General features: G+C 47.2%; 2 protein-coding genes across 5 annotated transcripts in view; both read right to left on the bottom strand.

Annotated features, from left to right (window-relative positions):
- The window catches only part of LOC308580090 (inactive dipeptidyl peptidase 10-like), a 58736-nt gene extending 55065 nt beyond the window's left edge, over positions 1 to 3671 (bottom strand). The window contains exon 1 of one of the 2 annotated variants that reach the window (XM_081181307.1): positions 3045 to 3671. In XM_081181307.1, coding sequence (XP_081037433.1) covers positions 3045 to 3080 — 36 coding nt within the window. In that variant the 5' untranslated portion in view covers positions 3081 to 3671. The remainder of the gene's footprint in view (positions 1 to 3044) is intronic. The other variant, XM_081181306.1, reaches the window with a different exon arrangement.
- Positions 3672 to 6590: 2919 nt separating this feature from the next.
- Positions 6591 to 18869, bottom strand: part of PAN2 (poly(A) specific ribonuclease subunit PAN2) — a 39613-nt gene continuing 27334 nt past the window's right edge. For all 3 annotated transcript variants that reach the window (XM_081181260.1, XM_081181261.1, XM_081181262.1), the window contains exons 19-26: positions 18624 to 18683; positions 17871 to 17961; positions 15473 to 15630; positions 14587 to 14730; positions 13489 to 13668; positions 12783 to 12876; positions 11418 to 11615; positions 6591 to 8072 (exon numbers count right to left, since the gene is read on the bottom strand). In XM_081181260.1, the coding sequence (XP_081037386.1) occupies positions 8038 to 8072; positions 11418 to 11615; positions 12783 to 12876; positions 13489 to 13668; positions 14587 to 14730; positions 15473 to 15630; positions 17871 to 17961; positions 18624 to 18683 (960 nt within the window). In that variant the 3' untranslated portion in view covers positions 6591 to 8037. The remainder of the gene's footprint in view (positions 8073 to 11417; positions 11616 to 12782; positions 12877 to 13488; positions 13669 to 14586; positions 14731 to 15472; positions 15631 to 17870; positions 17962 to 18623; positions 18684 to 18869) is intronic.

Below are 18869 nucleotides of genomic sequence, written 5' to 3'. Positions count from 1 at the left end.
CAGAAATCGTGCTCCAGCGGCGCGGTGGCAGCAGGAGGCCCCATTAGCTAAAGTGGTGCTTCAGGTTAAGAACAGTTTCAGGTTAAGAACAGACCTCCGGAACGAATTAAGTACTTAACCCGAGGTACCACTGTATATCCATGATGCCTCTTCATTAAAAAAATATCCCACTGAGTTCTGTGAATACAGGTTGTGTGGCCTAAGGCAGTCCGCTCTTCTTCACAAAGATATTCCTCAGACTGGGATAGGATTCTAGACTGGTCATTTATTACTTTTTGCTTCCCCTATAGAAACCAGGAGGTGCTAATTAAAAAAAAAAAGGCTGATAGAGGCTAGCTCTCCTATTGATCTATAAACCCACAGGGCTTTTAAACTAATTGCCTGGCACCATTTCTGTTCTTTTCCCCCCTTGCGGGTATTTTCAGTCTTAATTAAGAGATCACTTCAGAGAGCTGCCAAAGCAGCTTGGATCAGAGCCCGGCAGGAAGAGTTCATGGCCCACCCAAAGCACATCTTTGCTCCTGAAACATTTGGACTTGGAAGCCACAGTTTGGCTCCCCATGCTGCAATGGTGGCCCTACAGCTCTCTTGAGAACAATGACTGAGAACAACAGAGACTTTGTGGGCAGCTGTTGCGTTTAAAATTCCCCACATTCAAACCTGTCCCACCCTGGGCAACTGGGTTTCCAGTCTAAGGCAGGTCAAGGAACGAGCTTTTCCTACAAAGGAGGTTGGAGAACTTCTGGTCCTTCAGATGTTACTGGACTACAGTTTCCACAATCCCTGGCATTGGCCATACCTGCTGGGGCTGATAAGATTTGTAGCTCAGCAACCGCTGGAGGCACAAAGTTCTCCCACAACTGCTATAAAGGATGCTCCTGACCTCATCCTTGTACAGTGGTACCTCAGGTTACAGACGCTTCAGGTTACAAACTCCACTAACCCAGATATAGTACCTCGGGTTAAGAACTTTGCTTCAGGGTGAGAACAGAAATCGTGCAGTTGCAGCAGGAGGCCCCATTAGCTAAAGAGGTGCTTCAGGTTAAGAACAGTTTCAGGTTAAGAACGGACCACCGGAACAAATTAAGTACTTAACCTGAGGTACCACTGTATTGGATAATCCTAGAATTAGCTGGTTTCACTATAAAGCAGGGACAATGAACCTGTGGCCTTCCAGATGTTGTGGTCCTCTAGATGTCATACAGTCCCACATCACCCCTGGCTATTGGCAATGCTGCTTGGGGCTGATGGGAGCTGCAGTCCAGCCACAGCTGGAGGGTACAAAGTTCACCACTACAGGACAGAATCTAAGTACAGTGGTACCTCAGGTTATATACGCTTCAGGTTACAGACTCCGCTAACCCAGAAATAGTACCTCGGGTTAAGAACTTTGCTTCAGGATGAGAACAGAAATCGTGCTTTGGCGGTGCGGCAGCAGCGGGAGGCCCCATTAGCTAAAGTGGTGCTTCAGGTTAAGAACAGTTTCAGGTTAAGAACGGACCTCCGGAACGAATTAAGTACTTAACCCGAGGTACCACTGTACTGGGCAGCTCCAGGTTGTGGGTGCTATTTAACCGAAGCAGCCTGGGCGCCTCTGTCACATCTGCCAACTACTGCCAAGAGCAGGATCGCACGGCATATCTGAACTGGTTCATTGCCCCTGCCCCACATAACCTCAGTAGATTCTCAAGACAACTAATAGGACTTCAGTTAATACTGGCGGGCAGATGTCGCTGGTGAGACAATCCTCATTTGTGGTAGCACCACAAGGAGTTAGGTGTCAGGGAAATGGTCAATAAATAAGATAAATTCAAGCCAGTGATGTCATGAGTCCACACTGGTCACTTTTAGGCATTGCATGGGCACAATTTAGTGGTGTCTGTGCTATATAACCTGGGCTAATTTGCCTCCTTTTTCACTGTTACTTGACAGCCTTGAGTGCATGAAATTACTCTTCAGTCACCCTACCTGGGTAAGCTGCCCCTACACCTAGTAAATTCACATGCCATGGAAAAGGTTACGCAAAACCTCTCTCTCTCTCTCTCTCTCCAATTTCTAGTCTATGGCCTGTTGAGAAGTTTGTTGTAGATTTAAAGGTGGGAAAGCGTTCAAAAACATAAGACACGTCCTGCAGTCTGATGCAGTGTAGTCCAGGATTCTTAGTCTTATAACTTCATTCTGCAGACCGTATAATCACCTCAGAACTGCTCAAGTATTCTGCACTAGAAAGCATCCTAACTCCCCCCCCTCTCCTGAAGCAAAGAGAGAACAGCTGCCCCTTATCTAGAATTCTCAGTGTTAAATGTACCCCTTTAAATGATGCCTTGAACAGAAAAAAGGATGGGGGGGGGAGGGAGATACCTGTTTAGATGAGTGAGGGAAACACCAGCAATTCTTCGGAGCATCTAACAGGTCTCATAATACCAAACAGATGAAACATTAGACATCCATTCAGTTTTTAATTTGCTTTGGCTACTGCCCAACCATAGCAGTATCACACATTGTGAACTGCAATATAGAATCACCTTGATACAGCCAGGACAAACGTTTTGGAATGCTTTAAAAAATATAAATATCAAATAAACTCCCCAATAATGGATGTTTTTAGTCAGGCACTTCACTTCTTCTCCATCCCACCCCCTGCCAAAGTGCGTAGGAGATTTTTAGCGGCTGCAAAAGCTCATATTGAAGGAGAAAGCACGTCTGACCCACTATGCAAAACTAATGTTAACAATTTGGATCTAACCCGCAAAGTGCAATGTGCAAAACAGCACATGTGATGAAATCAGCTTTCAACTAAATTAGGCCCACGGGTTTTGGGGTTTTCTACCAAAAAAATACTTTCCCAAGTTTCAATACTGGGGCGAACCAGAGTGCGAAAGAAGCCCCAAGTCTGTCTTATCCAACTCTCTCTCTCTCTCTCTCTCTCTCTCTCTCTCTCTCTCTCTCTCTCTCTCTCTCACACACACACACACACACACACACACACACACACACACAGTTTCAGGGCAAACTGACTAGCTGAACCTACAGGTAGAACTCACCAGAGCGGTTGTCATGTTCTGATGGGTAGCAATCATGCTGAGGGTTTTTACTGGAAAGAACTCCCACCGCACAAGACAAGGAATGTATATTCTCCTCTCTCTTCGCCCCTCTGGAGATCCGTCAGGTCCTCTTGCTCTTCAGAAGTGGCAGCCAGCGTCACTAGGCCATTTCTTGCAGAACCCCCCCCTTGGCGAACACTTGATATACTGACCTGAGCTGGAGAAGGAGGGGATCAATCAAGATGACAGACCGCAATCTGGGCTCCCTCAGCAAAAAGAAAAGAAATAAAAGGGGGGGGGAATCCTGCCAATGGCTTGGCAGGGAGCATGGCCAATTAAGGAGGATGGAAGGGAGGAAATGTTCAGGCAGGAACCTAGAAGGTACGTTAACTGTTTAGGATACAGGGTTGGGAAGAGCTAAACGATTACAGAGGGATCCCAAGTTGGGCGGCACCAGATCCCCAAATTTTCAAAGGGCTCGAAAGCCCTGCAAAAGCCACCAGATCCAAGAACTTACTCAACGCAGGGAAGCTCTGTCAAATAGCTATGCTATTTTAGGCTGCATCAACAGAAGTATAGAGTCCAGATCAAGGGAAATAATAGTACCAGTCTATTGTGTCCTGATCAGACCGCTCCTGGAATACAGTGGTACCTCGGGTTAAGTACTTAAATTCGTTCCGGAGGTCTGTTCTTAACCTGAAACTGTTCTTAACCTGAAGCACCACTTTAGCTAATGGGGCCTCCTGCTGCCGCTGTGCCGCCAGAGCACAATTTCTGTTCTTATCCTGAAGCAAAGTTCTTAACCTGAAGCACTATTTCTGGGTTAGCGGAGTCTGAAACCTGAAGCGTATGCAACCCGAGATACCACTGTACTGTGACCAATTCTGGGCACCACAATTTAAGAAGGCAGTGCCATAGATTATAGCGCAATCTTACGATTTGCACGTAAGTTTGTAATGGAGTTTGAAGTGGGCCACAATATTGAAAGCGATCACCTACACTTAACAATGGTACTCGCAGGTCCACTCCTTAGCAATTCCTCCATAAAAACTCAATTTCTCTCCAATGCAAACCTATGCATAACCGCAGCCAATAGAATTAAATGGACCCCTTTACTTAATTTAGTTTCAACTCACCTTCTTCATACATAAAGGCCATCCATACTGCCATTATATCAGCTACTTCCGCAATTATTACTTGTAAACTGAAGCTCAGGAGTGACTGACGGGTTCAAAGGCCTATGGTATAGTTTTGTCTGATTTCTCTCTTTTTTTAAATAACATTTGTTCAAAATTAAAACAAAACATATTATCCAGAAACATCATCCTTGTTTCCCCCCCATTTTTCCTCCCTCCCCTCCCTCCCCCCACAGAACCCCCCACCCCCAACTTCCCTCAGTTCCAGTCTTTGATTTCTCTAAAAATGCTGTTTTCTCCATGTTACACAGTTGTATAAATCCTCAAACTATTTAGCTGATTACTATCAATAAAAAGTTTGTGAATGTTTATTCAAAGCCAGCCAAGAAGTCCAGTTCGCTTTGTTGCATCTTCAAATACTTTGTAAAGGGTTCCCATTCATCTTTAAAGTCACAGTTATCCTTGTCCTGTAGCTTGTATGTCAGTTTTTCCAGTTCGGCATAGTCCATCAATTTTTCTTCAGTCTTCCATCCTTGTGCTACCAGAACTCTCGTGGCCGTTGTCGCATACATGAAGATGTTTTTTAGCTTTTTTGGCAGATCTTTCCCTACAATCCCTAATAAAAATGCTTCAGGTTTTTTAACAAATGTTAAATGGAACATTTTCTTCAATTCGTTGTGTATCATTTCCCAAAATTTTTTAATTACCTTGCAATCCCACCACATATGATAAAATGTCCTCTCCTTTTCCTTACACTTCCAACATATATTTGAACTAGTTTTGTACATTTTCCCTAACTGCACTGGTGTTGTGTACCACCTGTACATCATCTTCATGTAATTCTCCTTCAATAGGGGTTTTCTCTGGTTTCTTGGCAATTTCCACTTATATTCCACTCAGGATATAAATGTTGCTCAAGATGCAACAAAGCACTAAGTATTCAAAAATATAAGCATCCAAGAGAAGAATGGAGCACAAAGTTTTAAAATTCAAGAGCATAAAACAGCTAGGCACCCAGCAACAAACCTTGACCTGAGGTCAGCCCACAAAAGTGAGGCCTGGTGTAATAGCTGCCTATGGGACCGGCTCACTGTCCGCTCATTTTAAGGACATTCTGAAGCTAACCGCTCCAAATTCAACAATTGTTGTTTAGTCGTTTAGTCGTGTCCGACTCTTCGTGACCCCCTGGACCAGAGCACGCCAGGCACTTCTGTCTTCCACTGCCTCCCGCAGTTTGGTCAAACTCATGCTGGTAGCTTCGAGAACACTGTTCAACCATCTCATCCTCTGTCGTCCCCTTCTCCTTGTGCCCTCCATCTTTCCCAACATCAGGGTCTTTTCCAGGGAGTCTTCTCTTCTCATGAGGTGGCCAAAGTATTGGAGCCTCAGCTTCACGCTCTGTCCTTCCAGCACCATAATTCAAAAGCAACCATTCTTCGGCGATCAGCCTTCTTTATGGTCCAGCTCTCACTTCCATACATCACTACTGGGAAAACCATGGCTTTAACTATACAGACCTTTGTTGGTAAGGTGATGTCTTTGCTTTTTAAGATGTTGTCTAGGTTTGTCATAGCTTTTCTCCCAAGAAGCAGGCGTCTTTTAATTTCGTGACTGCTGTCACCATCTGCAGTGATCATGGAGCCGAAGAAAGTAAAATCTCTCACTGCCTCCATTTCTTCCCCTTCTATTTGCCAGGAGGTGATGGGCCCAGTGGCCATGATCTTCGTTTTTTTGATGTTGAGCTTCAAACCATATTTTGTGCTCTCCTCTTTCACCCTCATTAAAAGGTTCTTTAATTCCTCCTCACTTTCTGCCATCAATGTTGTGTCATCTGCATATCTGAGGTTCTCATTTCTTCTGGCAATCTTAATTCTGGCTTGGGATTCATCCAATTCAACAATAGGAAAATAAATTCTGTGATCTATGCAAATCTTTAGATGAAATACGGCAGGCAGCATTTCCCTCGGATTGGGCACTATCCCTCATAAGAAAAGTCTCCCCCCCAAAAAAAAAGTATTTTCAATGCTTTTTCTTTCCTTTGGGTCTCTTGACCAATCAAACCTGGATATTGGGGTTTGGTGCCACTGACAGATTTGTTACTGGCCAATGGGGTCCTGGGATCCTGGCGTGTTGCTAATCCATAAGAACAAATTAGGCAGGAGAGAAAATGCTGTCAAGACAGATATTCCTTAAGGTTGTCACTTAACTGGGCACTTATCTGTCTGGAAGAAGTGCATTATGATTGAGAGGACAATGGATGTGTGAGCCAACTCTTAGGCACCTGCCATTTCCTGGAAGGTGACTCATGAGGAGCCTGCTGTCATGGAAAAATGCAGGGCGAGTGTTCAATGAACAGGTAAGTGCAGGTCTCGCAACGTAACCCCATCCCTTAGAAGCATCAGTCACAAGAGAAAGCAAGTCATTTTATTAAAAGTGGCGATTGTCAGCCTTAGGACCACATTTCATCGAGGGTAACATTCAGGGGAGGGTGCAAAGAGTGGGTGGAGCTAAAATTATGTAATATCCCATTCACAGCTATCCACTCCTACTGAGAAGGGAGGTAAAAAGATCCGGCCCACTGGCTAAAAAAAGTTCCCCACCCAAAACCAACACTCTTAATGTGTCTAGCTGCTCTGCTTTTGATATCTCATTGCTCCTGAGCCCTTCTCTTAGGGGCAAGTGCACATCCTAAACCATGATTCGCTCCATAGCATCCCATACAGGCGGCCTGCCTTTTTCACAGATGAATCCAACTTTAGCTGCCATTTACCTTTTCGCCATTCATTTCCTCTCTACTTCACTATCCCAATATATTCTCCTCTTTCTGTTTGATATTATGCCCTTTAAAATCATTCTCAATTCTGCCACAATCTCTCTCTCTCTCTCTCTCTCTCTCTCTCTCTCTCTCTCTCTCTCTCTCTCTCTCTCTCATTCTCTCTCTCTCTCTCTCTCTCTCTCACACACACACACACACACACACACACACACAGTGCACTCCCTGGTCATCAAGACTTGCTTGACACAAGGTTTGGGGCAGAGTTCTGAAGCTGGAAGTGTTGTAAAGCCTGGCTTTGTAGATACACATTAATGACATCATATTTGCAGGGGGACCAGGGATGACTGCAATTCAAAATGGAAAAAAAGAAGAAAGCAAACAGGACAGGCAAGCAAAGGAAAGGCAGGACTACAAAGGAGTATCTGAAGCACTGGCAGTGTTTTTACAGCTTGATTACATTTCATAGACGCCTTGACCACAGTTCACGGACAAAATACAAAACAGTTTAAAAGCCACGGAAGTCCCACGGCAGTGCAGTCCAGATCTACGTTGTTTCAGGAACAGTTCCGACCCAGAAGATAAAACAGGTGCAAGCTCATCCAGTTCGGCTCTGCTAATGGCATCAATGGACACAGAAAGGATGGATCGGAGCAAGTCACAGATCTGGCTTCACTCACCCCTTTTATACAAAATACATGTGAGAATAGTCTGGCGTTAAGTGCCCTCGAGGAGTGTGTATGTTCAGCATTCAAACCACGAGAACAGCTCTTTCTGTGTAACCATGCCCCCATGTGGTTACCAAAGGGTACTGCTGTACACACTCTCTTGTCCCTAGTTATGTAGGATTTTGGGGATCTACAAGGACTGGCAAGGAAAACAGGGACAGAGGCACTCTGGCAGAATTCCCTTGGCCCCTGGAAATGTGCAGAGTGCCTGCTAACTACCACAGCCTTCCCTTTCCATACACGCATATGCATTATAATCCACGTCCTAGGAAGTCCAGGTCTCGGGGAGCAGATTCTTTGACAGTCCCCTCCTGAAGAGAGCACAGAAAAGACGGGATTTGGCGAGGTCTTGAGGATCAGAGGGACAGCACTGTTGGGAACACAGCGGCACCTGTCGGAGAAATATGAAAAGACAGCACTGTGTGAACCATGGAACGGCAGCCGGCAACCACCTAGCTCTAAACAACTTGTCGATAGGATCCATGGCCCAGCATCATAAAGAAGACTCTGGACTCTGGGGAACGAAAGGTGGCAGGGGTTCCTGGAGGAAAGGTCAGAGATTCGAGGGATCCACGTCTTGAACCAATTAGCACAATAAACCTTTCAGGAATGCTATTTGCTCTCGGTGCCCGTGCATCACTGAAATCATTCTCCATATACCGTAATTTTCGCTCTATAGGACGCACTTTTACCCCTCCAAAAATTAAGGGGAAATGTGTGTGCGTCCTATGGAGCGAATACAGGCTCCTTGGCTTCAGCGATAGCAACGCGAAGCCTTTGGAGCGTAGCGCGAGGTCCCGCTGCGCTCCACAGGTTTCAGGTTCCTTTCGCTGAAGCCGGGAGAGCAAGACTCTCCTGGCTTCAGCAGAGAGGGAGAGCTGTGCAGCGTCCCTTCAGCGAAGCGGGAGGAAAAATGGAAGCGGCTCCGTTTCTCCTGCCAATTCGCTGAAGGGGCGCTGAGCAGAGAGGGGGAGAATTTTTTTTTTCTGTTCTCCCCCCTCCTATGGTCCGGTACGCCCTATGGTCCGGTGCGTCCTATAGAGCGAAAAATACGGTACATAAGATGCTCCTACTTAAGTTTTGCAGATAGGATATGCGGAGGAGACTTAACAGTTTTGAAACACAGACGTGCTTTCACCTATGCAAGATTGAACGTACTGCCGCCGGCCGTATTTGAGGGTCGTTTCCATCACATTCCGCTTGGAAAACGATTACCATACTTTTCTGTGTATAAGAAGAGCTTTTTTTTACTCTAAAAGCATGTTTAAAAACTTGGGTCATCTTATACATGGGTAGTGCGTGGGGGGAGCTGAGTGATTGGTTGTAGCCGGGAGCAGGAGCTGTTCAGTGGCAATTTTGTGGGTGAGACTGGTGGCTGAGTAAAGTGGTGCTTACGATTGGTTGCTGCTGCGTTTATTCGGTGGGCGATTGGTTGCTGCGACAAGGGTTGCTGTGAATTGGCTGCCGCTTCGTCAATTGAGCGTGCGATTGCCGTCTGCTGTTGGTGAGCAGGCAGACGCATGTTTGCTTCGGCGACATGAGCGATTATCAGCGTTTGCCAGTCGGGTTAGTGATTTTTTGCATTCCCCCAAAAGCTCAAAAACTCTGGGCAATCCTCCCCCAAAATAGGGGTAGTCTTATACACGGGGGCATGTTATACATGGAAAAATACGGTATGTCCATGTGGAGACGGCAGTATCGAATCTGCAGCGCATGTACTACTAGCTTGTTCTCTTTATAAAGATCTGCATAACGAGCTTATCAACCCTCTTCTATTATCTATATCAGGTTGTTCATCTTCTTGCAGACCAACATTACCAAGTGACAGCAAACAGGGCAAATTTTTTAACTGGAGAAATAAGAATAAGATCTACCATCTGACTAACCTGTTTAATGCCTAGAGCAGTGTTTCCCAAACTTTTTTGGGCAACGGCACACCTGTTTACTGAAAAAAAATCTCGCGGCACACCACCATTAAAGCCCCGCCCCGTGACGTCAGCGCGCAGCGTCACGCCGGGAGGGACGCACGAAAGTGAAAGTTTTTTCCCTCCCCCTTGCCGGGGAACCTCCAAGCTTTGGGGGTGGGAGGAGGCAGCAGAGCGAGGGACTGAGGGACGGCGGCAACTGAGGCGGCGGCGGCTGTTGTGGTGGTGGCGGCGATAGCGGGCGGAGGAGGGGGCGGCGGCGGGGCTTGAGGAGCCGTCGCCGGGAGTTGCTGCTGCTGCTGCCCGGACATGCCGGCCTCCTCCTCCTCCGCTGTCTCGCGCTCCTCCCTTTTGCATGCGCTGCCCCGCCGCTCGGCACCACCACCGCGGAGCCGCCCCCGGCTCGACGCGGATCCTCGCCGCCGCCGCCGCCTCTCACCGCCCGACTCGCCCGCCTCCCTCCCACGGCACACCAGCCAATGTCTCACGGCACAGTAGTGTGCCGCGGAACACCGGTTGGGAAACACTGGCCTAGAGTAAAGAAAGCCCACTCATTCATGTGTTTTATTTCTGGTCAAGGACAGCCATTAACTCTTTCATATGTATAGATGTAAATTCTTAGAATATATTTTGTACAGCCAACCAATCTAGCTATATCTGTATTTTATTGCATTTGATTCCTTTGCTATGACTTGTGGGTGACGCAAATAAAGATTCTATCTATCAATTGACATAAGATGTTGGGAATTCAAACCTTAAACAAATTCTGCTCATTGCCTTTAAGGTAAAGGTAAAGGGACCCCTGACCATTAGGTCCAGTCGTGGCCAACTCTGGGGTTGCGGCACTCATCTCACTTTATTGGCCGAGGGAGCCGACGTACAGCTTTCGGGTCATGTGGCCAGCATGACTAAGTCGCTTCTGGCAAACCAGAGCAGCGCATGGAAACGCCGTTCACCTTCCCGCCGGAGTGGTACCTATTTATCTACTTGCACTTTGATGTGCTTTTGAACTGCTAGGTTGGCAGGAGCAGGGACCGAGCAACAGGAACTCACCCCGTCGTGGGGATTCGAACCGCCGACCTTCTGATCGGCAAGTCCTAGGCTCTGTGGTTTAACCCACAGCGCCACCCGCGTCCCATTGCCTGTAGCGGCATGGAAAAAGTTGAGGCATACAATTCTGAAGGTGCTGACCATCCAACTTTTATGTTGTGTGCATGTGTACGAAACGCAATAGGCAAGAAGGAATACGACATTTGCAAACACATAGATGGAAGTGGGCTCACGTGTGGGCTCAGTTATCCTCAAGCACATTCACACAGTGCCTGGTAGAAAATTGGGTCCTGGGATTATAGAGGTGGAAACCCCAAAGAAAATGTTAAAGTTGTTTATGTAGGTAACAGCAGCAGCTAGGATTCTTTGTGCGCAGAAATGGAAGGAAGAAGAAGTCCCCACTAAAGAAGAATGGATAAGTAAGATAATGGACTATGCAAAATTAAGAGGATCTAATGATGAGTGTTTTAAGGAAGAATGGATGCCTTTTCCAGATTACCTAAGAGGAATACAATGAGCTCACAAGCAGAATTCAAGCTATGAGCCACAGAAGTAATTAGATTATAATACTGTGGTTACGATTTGATAGATAGAAGATAGGGAGAAGCAGAAGGGGAGAAACAACAACTGCATGGAAAATGGGATGGGAAGTAAGCAAAAATTAGAGAAAAGACGAAATTGTGGTTTGATTGTATGTGTTAAAAATGTTGAAACTTAATATAAATATAATTGGAAGGAAAGAAAGAAAACTGGGCCCTTACTCTTGGGGCTGCTTTGGCCATCAGGTTCAGGCACCTTCCAGTCCATCTTCCTCCCTTTCTCGTACAGGCCCTTCAGCACTTTGCGGAACTCCTCGGGCTCCAAGCCCCCAGTGCTCAGCTCCACATATTTCCTGTACAGCTGGAGGGCAGTGCGTGCATCTTCAATACTGTCGTGAGTCTCCCCTTGGATCTTCAGATCTATGGGAAACAGAAAGAATCCAGCCGGTGGCTAATAATAATAATAATAATAATAATTTTTATTTATACCCCTCCCTCCCCAGCCAAGGCCGGGCTCAGGGCGGCTAAAAAGCAATAATAAAAACAAGTTGAATGAATACAACTTAAAAACAAAATTTTAATACAACATTAAAAGATTGAAACATTTAAATATTAAAATGCAGCCTCATCGCAGGAGGAGAAAGAAAAGAAAGAGGGGGAGGGAATCAAATTGGCTCCAAGCCAAAGGCCAGGTGGAACAACTTTGTCTTACAGGCCCTGCGGAAAGAAATCAGATCCTGCAGGGCCCTGGTCTCATGAGGCAGAGCATTCCACCAGGCCGGAGCCAGTGTTGAAAAGGCCCTGGCTCTGGTTGAAGCTAATCTAACTTCTTTAGGGCTCGGGACCACTAGGGTGTTGCTATTTATGGACCTTAAGGTCCTCCGTAGGGCATACCGGGAGAGGCGGTCCTGTAGGTACGAGGGTCCTAGGCTGTGAATGACTTTAAAGGTCAAAATCAGCACCTTAAATCTGACCCTGTACTCCATCAGGAGCCAGTGCAGCTGGAAAAGCACTGGGTGAATATGCTCCCATGGCAGAGACCTCATGAGGAGCCTCGCTGCAGCATTCTGCACCCGCTGGAGTTTCTGGGACAGCTTCAAGGGCAGCCCCGCGTAGAGCGAATTACAGTAGTCAAGCCTGGAGGTGACCGTCGCATGGATCACTGTGGCCAGGTCGGGGCGGGAAAGGTAAGGGACCAACTGCTTGATGCGGCCTTGCCTACTCCCACTGCAGCAGGAGAGGGGAAACACTTCTAACGGTTGCTGCTTAGGGCAAAGGATTTGCCCTTCTTCAGTCTATCAAATCTAGGAAACAGCATACCCAACCGTCAGGCCCTGGTATTGACCCAATCCCCTCCTCAGACCCTCCCCTCCTTGGAGCTCTGTCTGTTGATGTTCTCCAGTTCGGCTCTGCAGGCTCAAATTCTCAACTCTGAATTCTCAACTCCAGCACTAGGCTGGGGGCGTCAAGGACATTTTGATCCTCTTGACACAGATGCAAAGGGAATTACTGTGCTCGAGGGAATCCTTGGCAGCGAGTTCAGGCTGGCTGGGAGATAGATAGGCACCGAATAAGGTCTGTACTGACCCAAAAAATACCAGGCAAGGAAGCGCAGTGAGATCATCCTCTTCCTGGGCATGTGGAACAGGTAGACGGTGTCAATCACCTGGTCCCTGGGAACCTGCAAGAACAGGCGAGGTCCAGTTATATTCTGGGAGCATATGAGTCCTGAAGGCACTCAGCTAAACAGTCCTAGACTTACAAAAAATCCAGGCAGAAGCATAACACTTGCTGCTTTTAAAAAGTTTTTTTCTGTTTGTTTTTTGAAGTTTTATTTGAGTTCGGGATTTTTACATACATTATCTCCTTCCAATTTTAAATTTCCCTTATAATTTTTTCCTTTCCCTCCCTTCCCACCCCCCACCCCCCATATCCACTGGAAGGGTTCAAACTATTATCCTCAGCCACGGGCATAGCGTCTTTAGTTTCCACCAGATGTCTTTTGTTTCAGTAGCTTTTATCCACTGAAGATAGGGGTTCCATCTGTTCCTTATCGTGGTGGACTTGATGGTCCCATAAAAGTTTGCCAGATGAACGGCTTATTTTGGCACAAGCATTTAGAGGCAACAATCTATTTCTGTGGTTTCTGAATCTTCCTACTGTCAAGAAAGCCTTTCCCCACTGACTTGTCTGCTAAGAAATCCCTGTACATTGTCAGCTCCTTCACATGCAGAGGCTCAAACATATATACATGAGGGACATATACGTCAAGGTTCAAAACGGAAGCAGTCACCATGATGTTGATGACCCGGAAGTCTTTTTGCAATCCATGACCCACAAACTTGACCCCGACATCGATGAGGAAGCGTAGTTTCAGGTAGGTGGATTTGAGGGTGGTGAGGTGTTTGGAGGAGATTTTGGCATCCAGATCCCCCGGCTTGATTCCCGAGTACTGAGTGAGGTAATCCACCACCTAAGAAGGGGCAAAGGAAGATGGAAAGGAAGAAAACATTGCATTCAATGCCAAGGCTTCTTTTAGTTCACAGAGAACGACAGCTCATTCTGTTCGCCTGGAGTAGGGAAACATTTTTAATCCACTGGCCATGTTCCCTTTCTGGGCAATATCTTGGGACCACATGTCAGTGGTGGCTGGAGCAATGCGTTGAGGCAAGCAGGAGGCTTTGTCTGGCAAAAACACTCAAGGAGGGTGAGGGGTTTGGCCTATGGAAAGTCCCAAGGGCCAGACAGAGAGGGCTAGAGGACCACATTCAGCCCCCAGGACCCTGTGTTAAAAAAAGGTAAAGGACCCCTGACAGTTAAGTCCAGTCGCAAACGACTCAGGGGTTGCGGCGCTCATCTCGCTTTACTGGCCGAGGGAGCCGATGTTTGTCCGCAGACAGTTTTTCTGGGTCATGTGGCCAGCATGACTAAGCCGCTTCTGGCAAAACCAGAGCAGCGCATGGAAACGCCCTTTACCTTCCCGCTGGAGCGGTACCTATTTATCTACTTGCACTTTGACGTGCTTTCAAACTGCTAGGTTGGCAGGAGCAGGGACCGAGTAATGGGAGCTCACCCCGTCGTGGGGATTCGAACCACCGACCTTCCGATCGGCAAGCCCTAGGCTCAGTGGTTTAGACCACAGCGCCACCCGTACCTCCTCGTGTTAGCCCATCCCAAACAGCTTTCTGCATGCCCATCTCTCACCATCCAGGACTGTAAGGACAAGGACTGGGCTTCACAGCACAGCTACTGCCACGTGGAATGGAGATAACACTATCCTATCAAGGAAAGTTCTTGAGATGAAGTGAGTTGGGGACCAACTTGTCTAAAGCCTCCTTAGTAGGGAGAGCCAGATGAGCTCTGCAAGGTTTTCGCAGAGAAAGCTGCCTACCTGTTCTTGCGTGGAAATGTAATCATCGATGAAGGGAACGCCCTCGTTGGGACCCTGCCCCCTCACACACGTAATCCTGGCCACCGACATCTGACTTGGCTTGATAGTGGATTTGGTCCCGTCACTGCGAAGCTCAGCTTCCTCCTATTGTGTATTTTCAAGGGGTGAACGAATTATGTTCTGTGTGGCCTCCTCACAAACAAGAGCTCCCACTGGCCCTTTGAAGAGGCCGCTGCTCAAAGGCCTACAGGCGAGAGGTTCAGGAACTACTGCAATGTGCTCTATGTGGGGCTACCTTTTAAGGTGACCCGGAAACTACAACTAATCCAGAAAGCGGCAGCCAGACTGGTGACTGGGAGCGGCCGCCGACACCATATAACACCGGTCTTGAAAGACCTACATTGGCTCCCAGTACGTTTCCAAGCACAATTCAAAGTGTTGGTGCTGACCTTTAAAGCCCTAAACGGCCTCGGTCCTGTATATCTGAAGGAGCATCTCCACCCCCATCGTTCTGCCCGGACGCTGAGGTCCAGCGCCAAGGGCCTTCTGGCGGTTCCCTCACTGCGAGAAGCCAAGTTACAGGGAACCAGGAAGAGGGCCTTCTTGGTAGTGGCGCCCTCCCTGTGGAATGCCCTCCCACCAGATGTCAAAGAGAACAACAACTACCAGACTTTTAGAAGACATCTGAAGGCAGCCCTGTTTAGGGAAGTTTTTAATGTTTGATGTATTACAGTATTTTAATATTTTTTTTTGGAAGCCACCCAGAGTGGCTGGGGAAGCCCAGCCAGATGGGCGGGGTATAAATAAATTATTATTATTATTATTATTATTATTATTCCAGTCCTCCCAACTGACCTCCGCCCTCTCCCCGCAACATAATGCCTACCTCGTTGAGGGTGACAAATTCAGCATCCAGCCCCACCAGGTCCCCCACCTGCGGCATCTCATTCAGCATGAGCGGGATGAAAGTGGCGTGACACTTGCGCTGCTTACGGGCAAGCGAGGCCTCGGCGAGCAGCACACTGGCTTCGATAGGGTTCTTAACTGAAAGAGGGAAAGAAAATCTGAGATCAGCTGTTGTGCTCAGTTCCAGGATGCCTTCTGAGATGGCAGTCTGAATGAAGGAAGCAGCCCAGGGGAGTCCCACAGGAGGCCTCATAGCGACAAGTTTCTTCTAATACAGTCATACCTTGGGTTAAATTTGCTTCAAGTTGAGCGCGTTCGAGTTGCGCTCCACGGCAACCCGGAAGTAACGGAGCACGTTACTTCCAGTTTTCACCACTTGCGCATGGGCAGACGCTCAAAATGACATCACGCGCATGCGCAAAAGGGGCGAAAACCGACACGCGCATGCGCAGACGTGCCGTCGCTAGATACGTTTACCTCTAGATGCGAACGGAGCTCCGGAACGGATCCCGTTCATATCTAGAGGTACCACTGTATACAGTTACAGTCATACCTCAGGTTACAGACACTTCAGGTTGCGCGTTTTCAGGATACATACACGCCAAAACCCGGAAGTACCGGAACGGGTTACTTCCGGGTTTTGGCGCTCACACATGTGCAGAAGCACTAAATTGCGCTTTGCGCATGCGCAGAAGCACCAAATCGCAACCCCCATGTGCACAGACGCGGCACTGCGGGTTGCGAACGCGCCTCCCGCACAGATCACGTTCGCAACCCGAGCGTCCACTGTATATCCAATTTTTCAAAAACAGTGTAATCAGCAAGAAAAAAAAGGCTTGCTTATTCAAACCTATGTGAGGAAGACAGGGCCCAGAACAGTTTGAAAGAAAACACAGGGCCAGTTCAGCTAGAGGGTTTCCAGTAATGAATCACAATACTTTACAAGTTCAGGATTTTCCTATTAAGATCGTATCCAGAGCACAGGTGTTCCAGCACTGAAGCGGATCACATCGATCCCTTGTGACACAGGAAACATGCCAAAACGGATCCGATGGTACGTAACCAAGCTCTGTCAAGCAGATCAAGTTTACATTCCAAATTATTCAAGACGCACGGACACTGTACAGCAGACATGGCAAAAAACATTGGTGTCTGCGGAATAATCAGGACACTTGGGGCTGTGTAGCGAAGTGGTCCGTTTTACGCAGCGGCCTGGGAGCTACACCAAGGTGCCAAAGTTTCACCCCAAAGCAGTGGTTTCTGGTCTGCATCACAAACGCAGACGATCCTTTTCGTGATGTAGTGATGATCAGTCGGTTTCACTTCCTCTTGATTTCAACACAGTTCCTTGCAGAACCCACTTAGCTTTGCCCCCTTAATCTCTGTGGCATATGACTACCTCACAACACCCCATCCCTTGTGAAGGAGGGGAGAGCTATTTTGCTTAGTGTTAAAGGGATGTCTCACTGGAATTTCCTACTTGGCATCAGTATTAGGCAAAACAGGGAGGGGACAGATGTGGAGGTCAAGATATGGGGGCGCAGGGGCTGTGAGGGAGGCTGACAACACAGGGCCTGTTTCAGCCACAAAACTATTTATCAACAGGGCAGAGACAACGCTTTCCTCCCTGGTCAATGAAAATTCAAAAGCAATGGCTAAATTATCATATGAATACATCAAATATGTGAATAACGGATCAAAGATGAATAACCAAGTGGTGATGTAAGACACTGACTGCACGGGGAGGGGGGAAAAACAGGCACCGTATTTTTCGCTCTATAAGACGCACCAGACCATAAGACACACCTAGTTTTTGGAGGAGGAAAACAAAAAAATATTCTGAATCTCAGAAGCCAGAACAACAAGAGGGATCGCTGCGCAGCGAAAGCAGCAATCCCTCTTGCTGTTCTGGCTCCTGGGATAGCTGCACAGCCTGCATTCACTCCATAAGACACACACACATTTCCCCTTACTTTTTAGGAGGGGGAAAGTGTGTCTTATAGAGCGAAAAATACGGTATTTCCTGAGCCACACTGTGATGCCAAGCTTGCTACTGGAAAACAGGCAGAGCTATATCTAAGGAGCTCATTTAGGTATCAGCTCTCCACCAGTGTTTGGAAGCAAGGCCTGTCCGTGTTGTTTTGACCTGGTTATGTTGCTGAGCAATGCAATACCAGCACTGTCTGTCCATACTCCACCAACCATGGTTGGAAGGTGGAGCACTGGTTTAAGAACCCTAGCTGCCCCAGGGAATCTGCAGCAGGCCATGGTTGAACTTGGTTCTGCTGAGCCCCAGAGAAGTAGTCTCATTTTGTTGTTGTTGTTCCAGAGTCCAGCTCTTTCCATGTAGTCAAAGGCACACATGCACACACACTCACTGGTTAAATTGTACTTGGAGTGGAGGTTTCTCCGCACATAATAAAGGATGGCAGGCACCTTCCAGCTCATGTCGAATTGCACGGCCTCACACTGCAAATTCAAAAGCAAATAATAAATAAAGAAACAACAATGGGAGCATCATGCGCATTTGAGTTGTGTGTTCTTCTGGGGTTGTCTTCTTCCCTATTGTTTGTTCTTATCCATCAGAAAAAAATTGCAACTTCTCCATGGCAAAAAACAGGATGCATTGGCATTATTTTAATGTATTTCTTAATGTTTCTTACACTGTGTAATTTTGCGCTAGAATGGGTGCCTGAGCTAGTTGTCTTGTAAATGGAGACATTTAAGAGGTGTTTAAAACAAGCTTTTAGCCCATGTAATTGGAGAAAGAGTTTGGAAAGTACATGGACCATCTCCAAAAAGGCTCTGGGCTTCTGTTAGGAAATCTCTTATGCTCTGCATTGGGCTGGGGAATCTGTAACCCTCCATGAATGTTGGTGACTGGGGCTGATGGGAGATGGAGTTCAACATGTGGAAGGCCACAGATTCCTGCCTTTGCCCGACATTTCCCCCCTTCCCTGCAAAACCTCTAGGGCTGTTGCCTCCGCTCCACACCAAAAAAGTTCTGCAAAATGTGAGGTTCAGAAAAAGTGTGCAAAGTGAACTTGATGCAAAAAAGAAGAAGCTTATTTACATACCTGTTACTTATAGAAATTGAGAGCACAGAGTATGAATCGTCTTGATCTCCTTACCTTATCCACAGGCTCAATGAGAAAGTCATTGAAAAGGTACCACTGTTGGTGTGTGACACCCTGTGCAAATGGAAGTTGCAAGATATGTGTCAATGGATACCATTTTCACTTACAGATAATGAATGAATCACGGTCACACAGGTACGACTGCCTATAGCCAAGGCAGCTCTGTGACAAACATGACAACAGAAAAACAAGGGGATTCTCCTAAGGCAGCCTTCCTCAATCTGATGCCCTCCAGATGTT

Source organism: Podarcis bocagei (genome assembly GCF_964188305.1).
Source record: "Podarcis bocagei genome assembly, chromosome: 2".
NCBI classification, from domain to species: Eukaryota; Metazoa; Chordata; class Lepidosauria; order Squamata; family Lacertidae; genus Podarcis; species Podarcis bocagei.
This window is presented reverse-complemented; position numbering and strand designations above follow the sequence as displayed.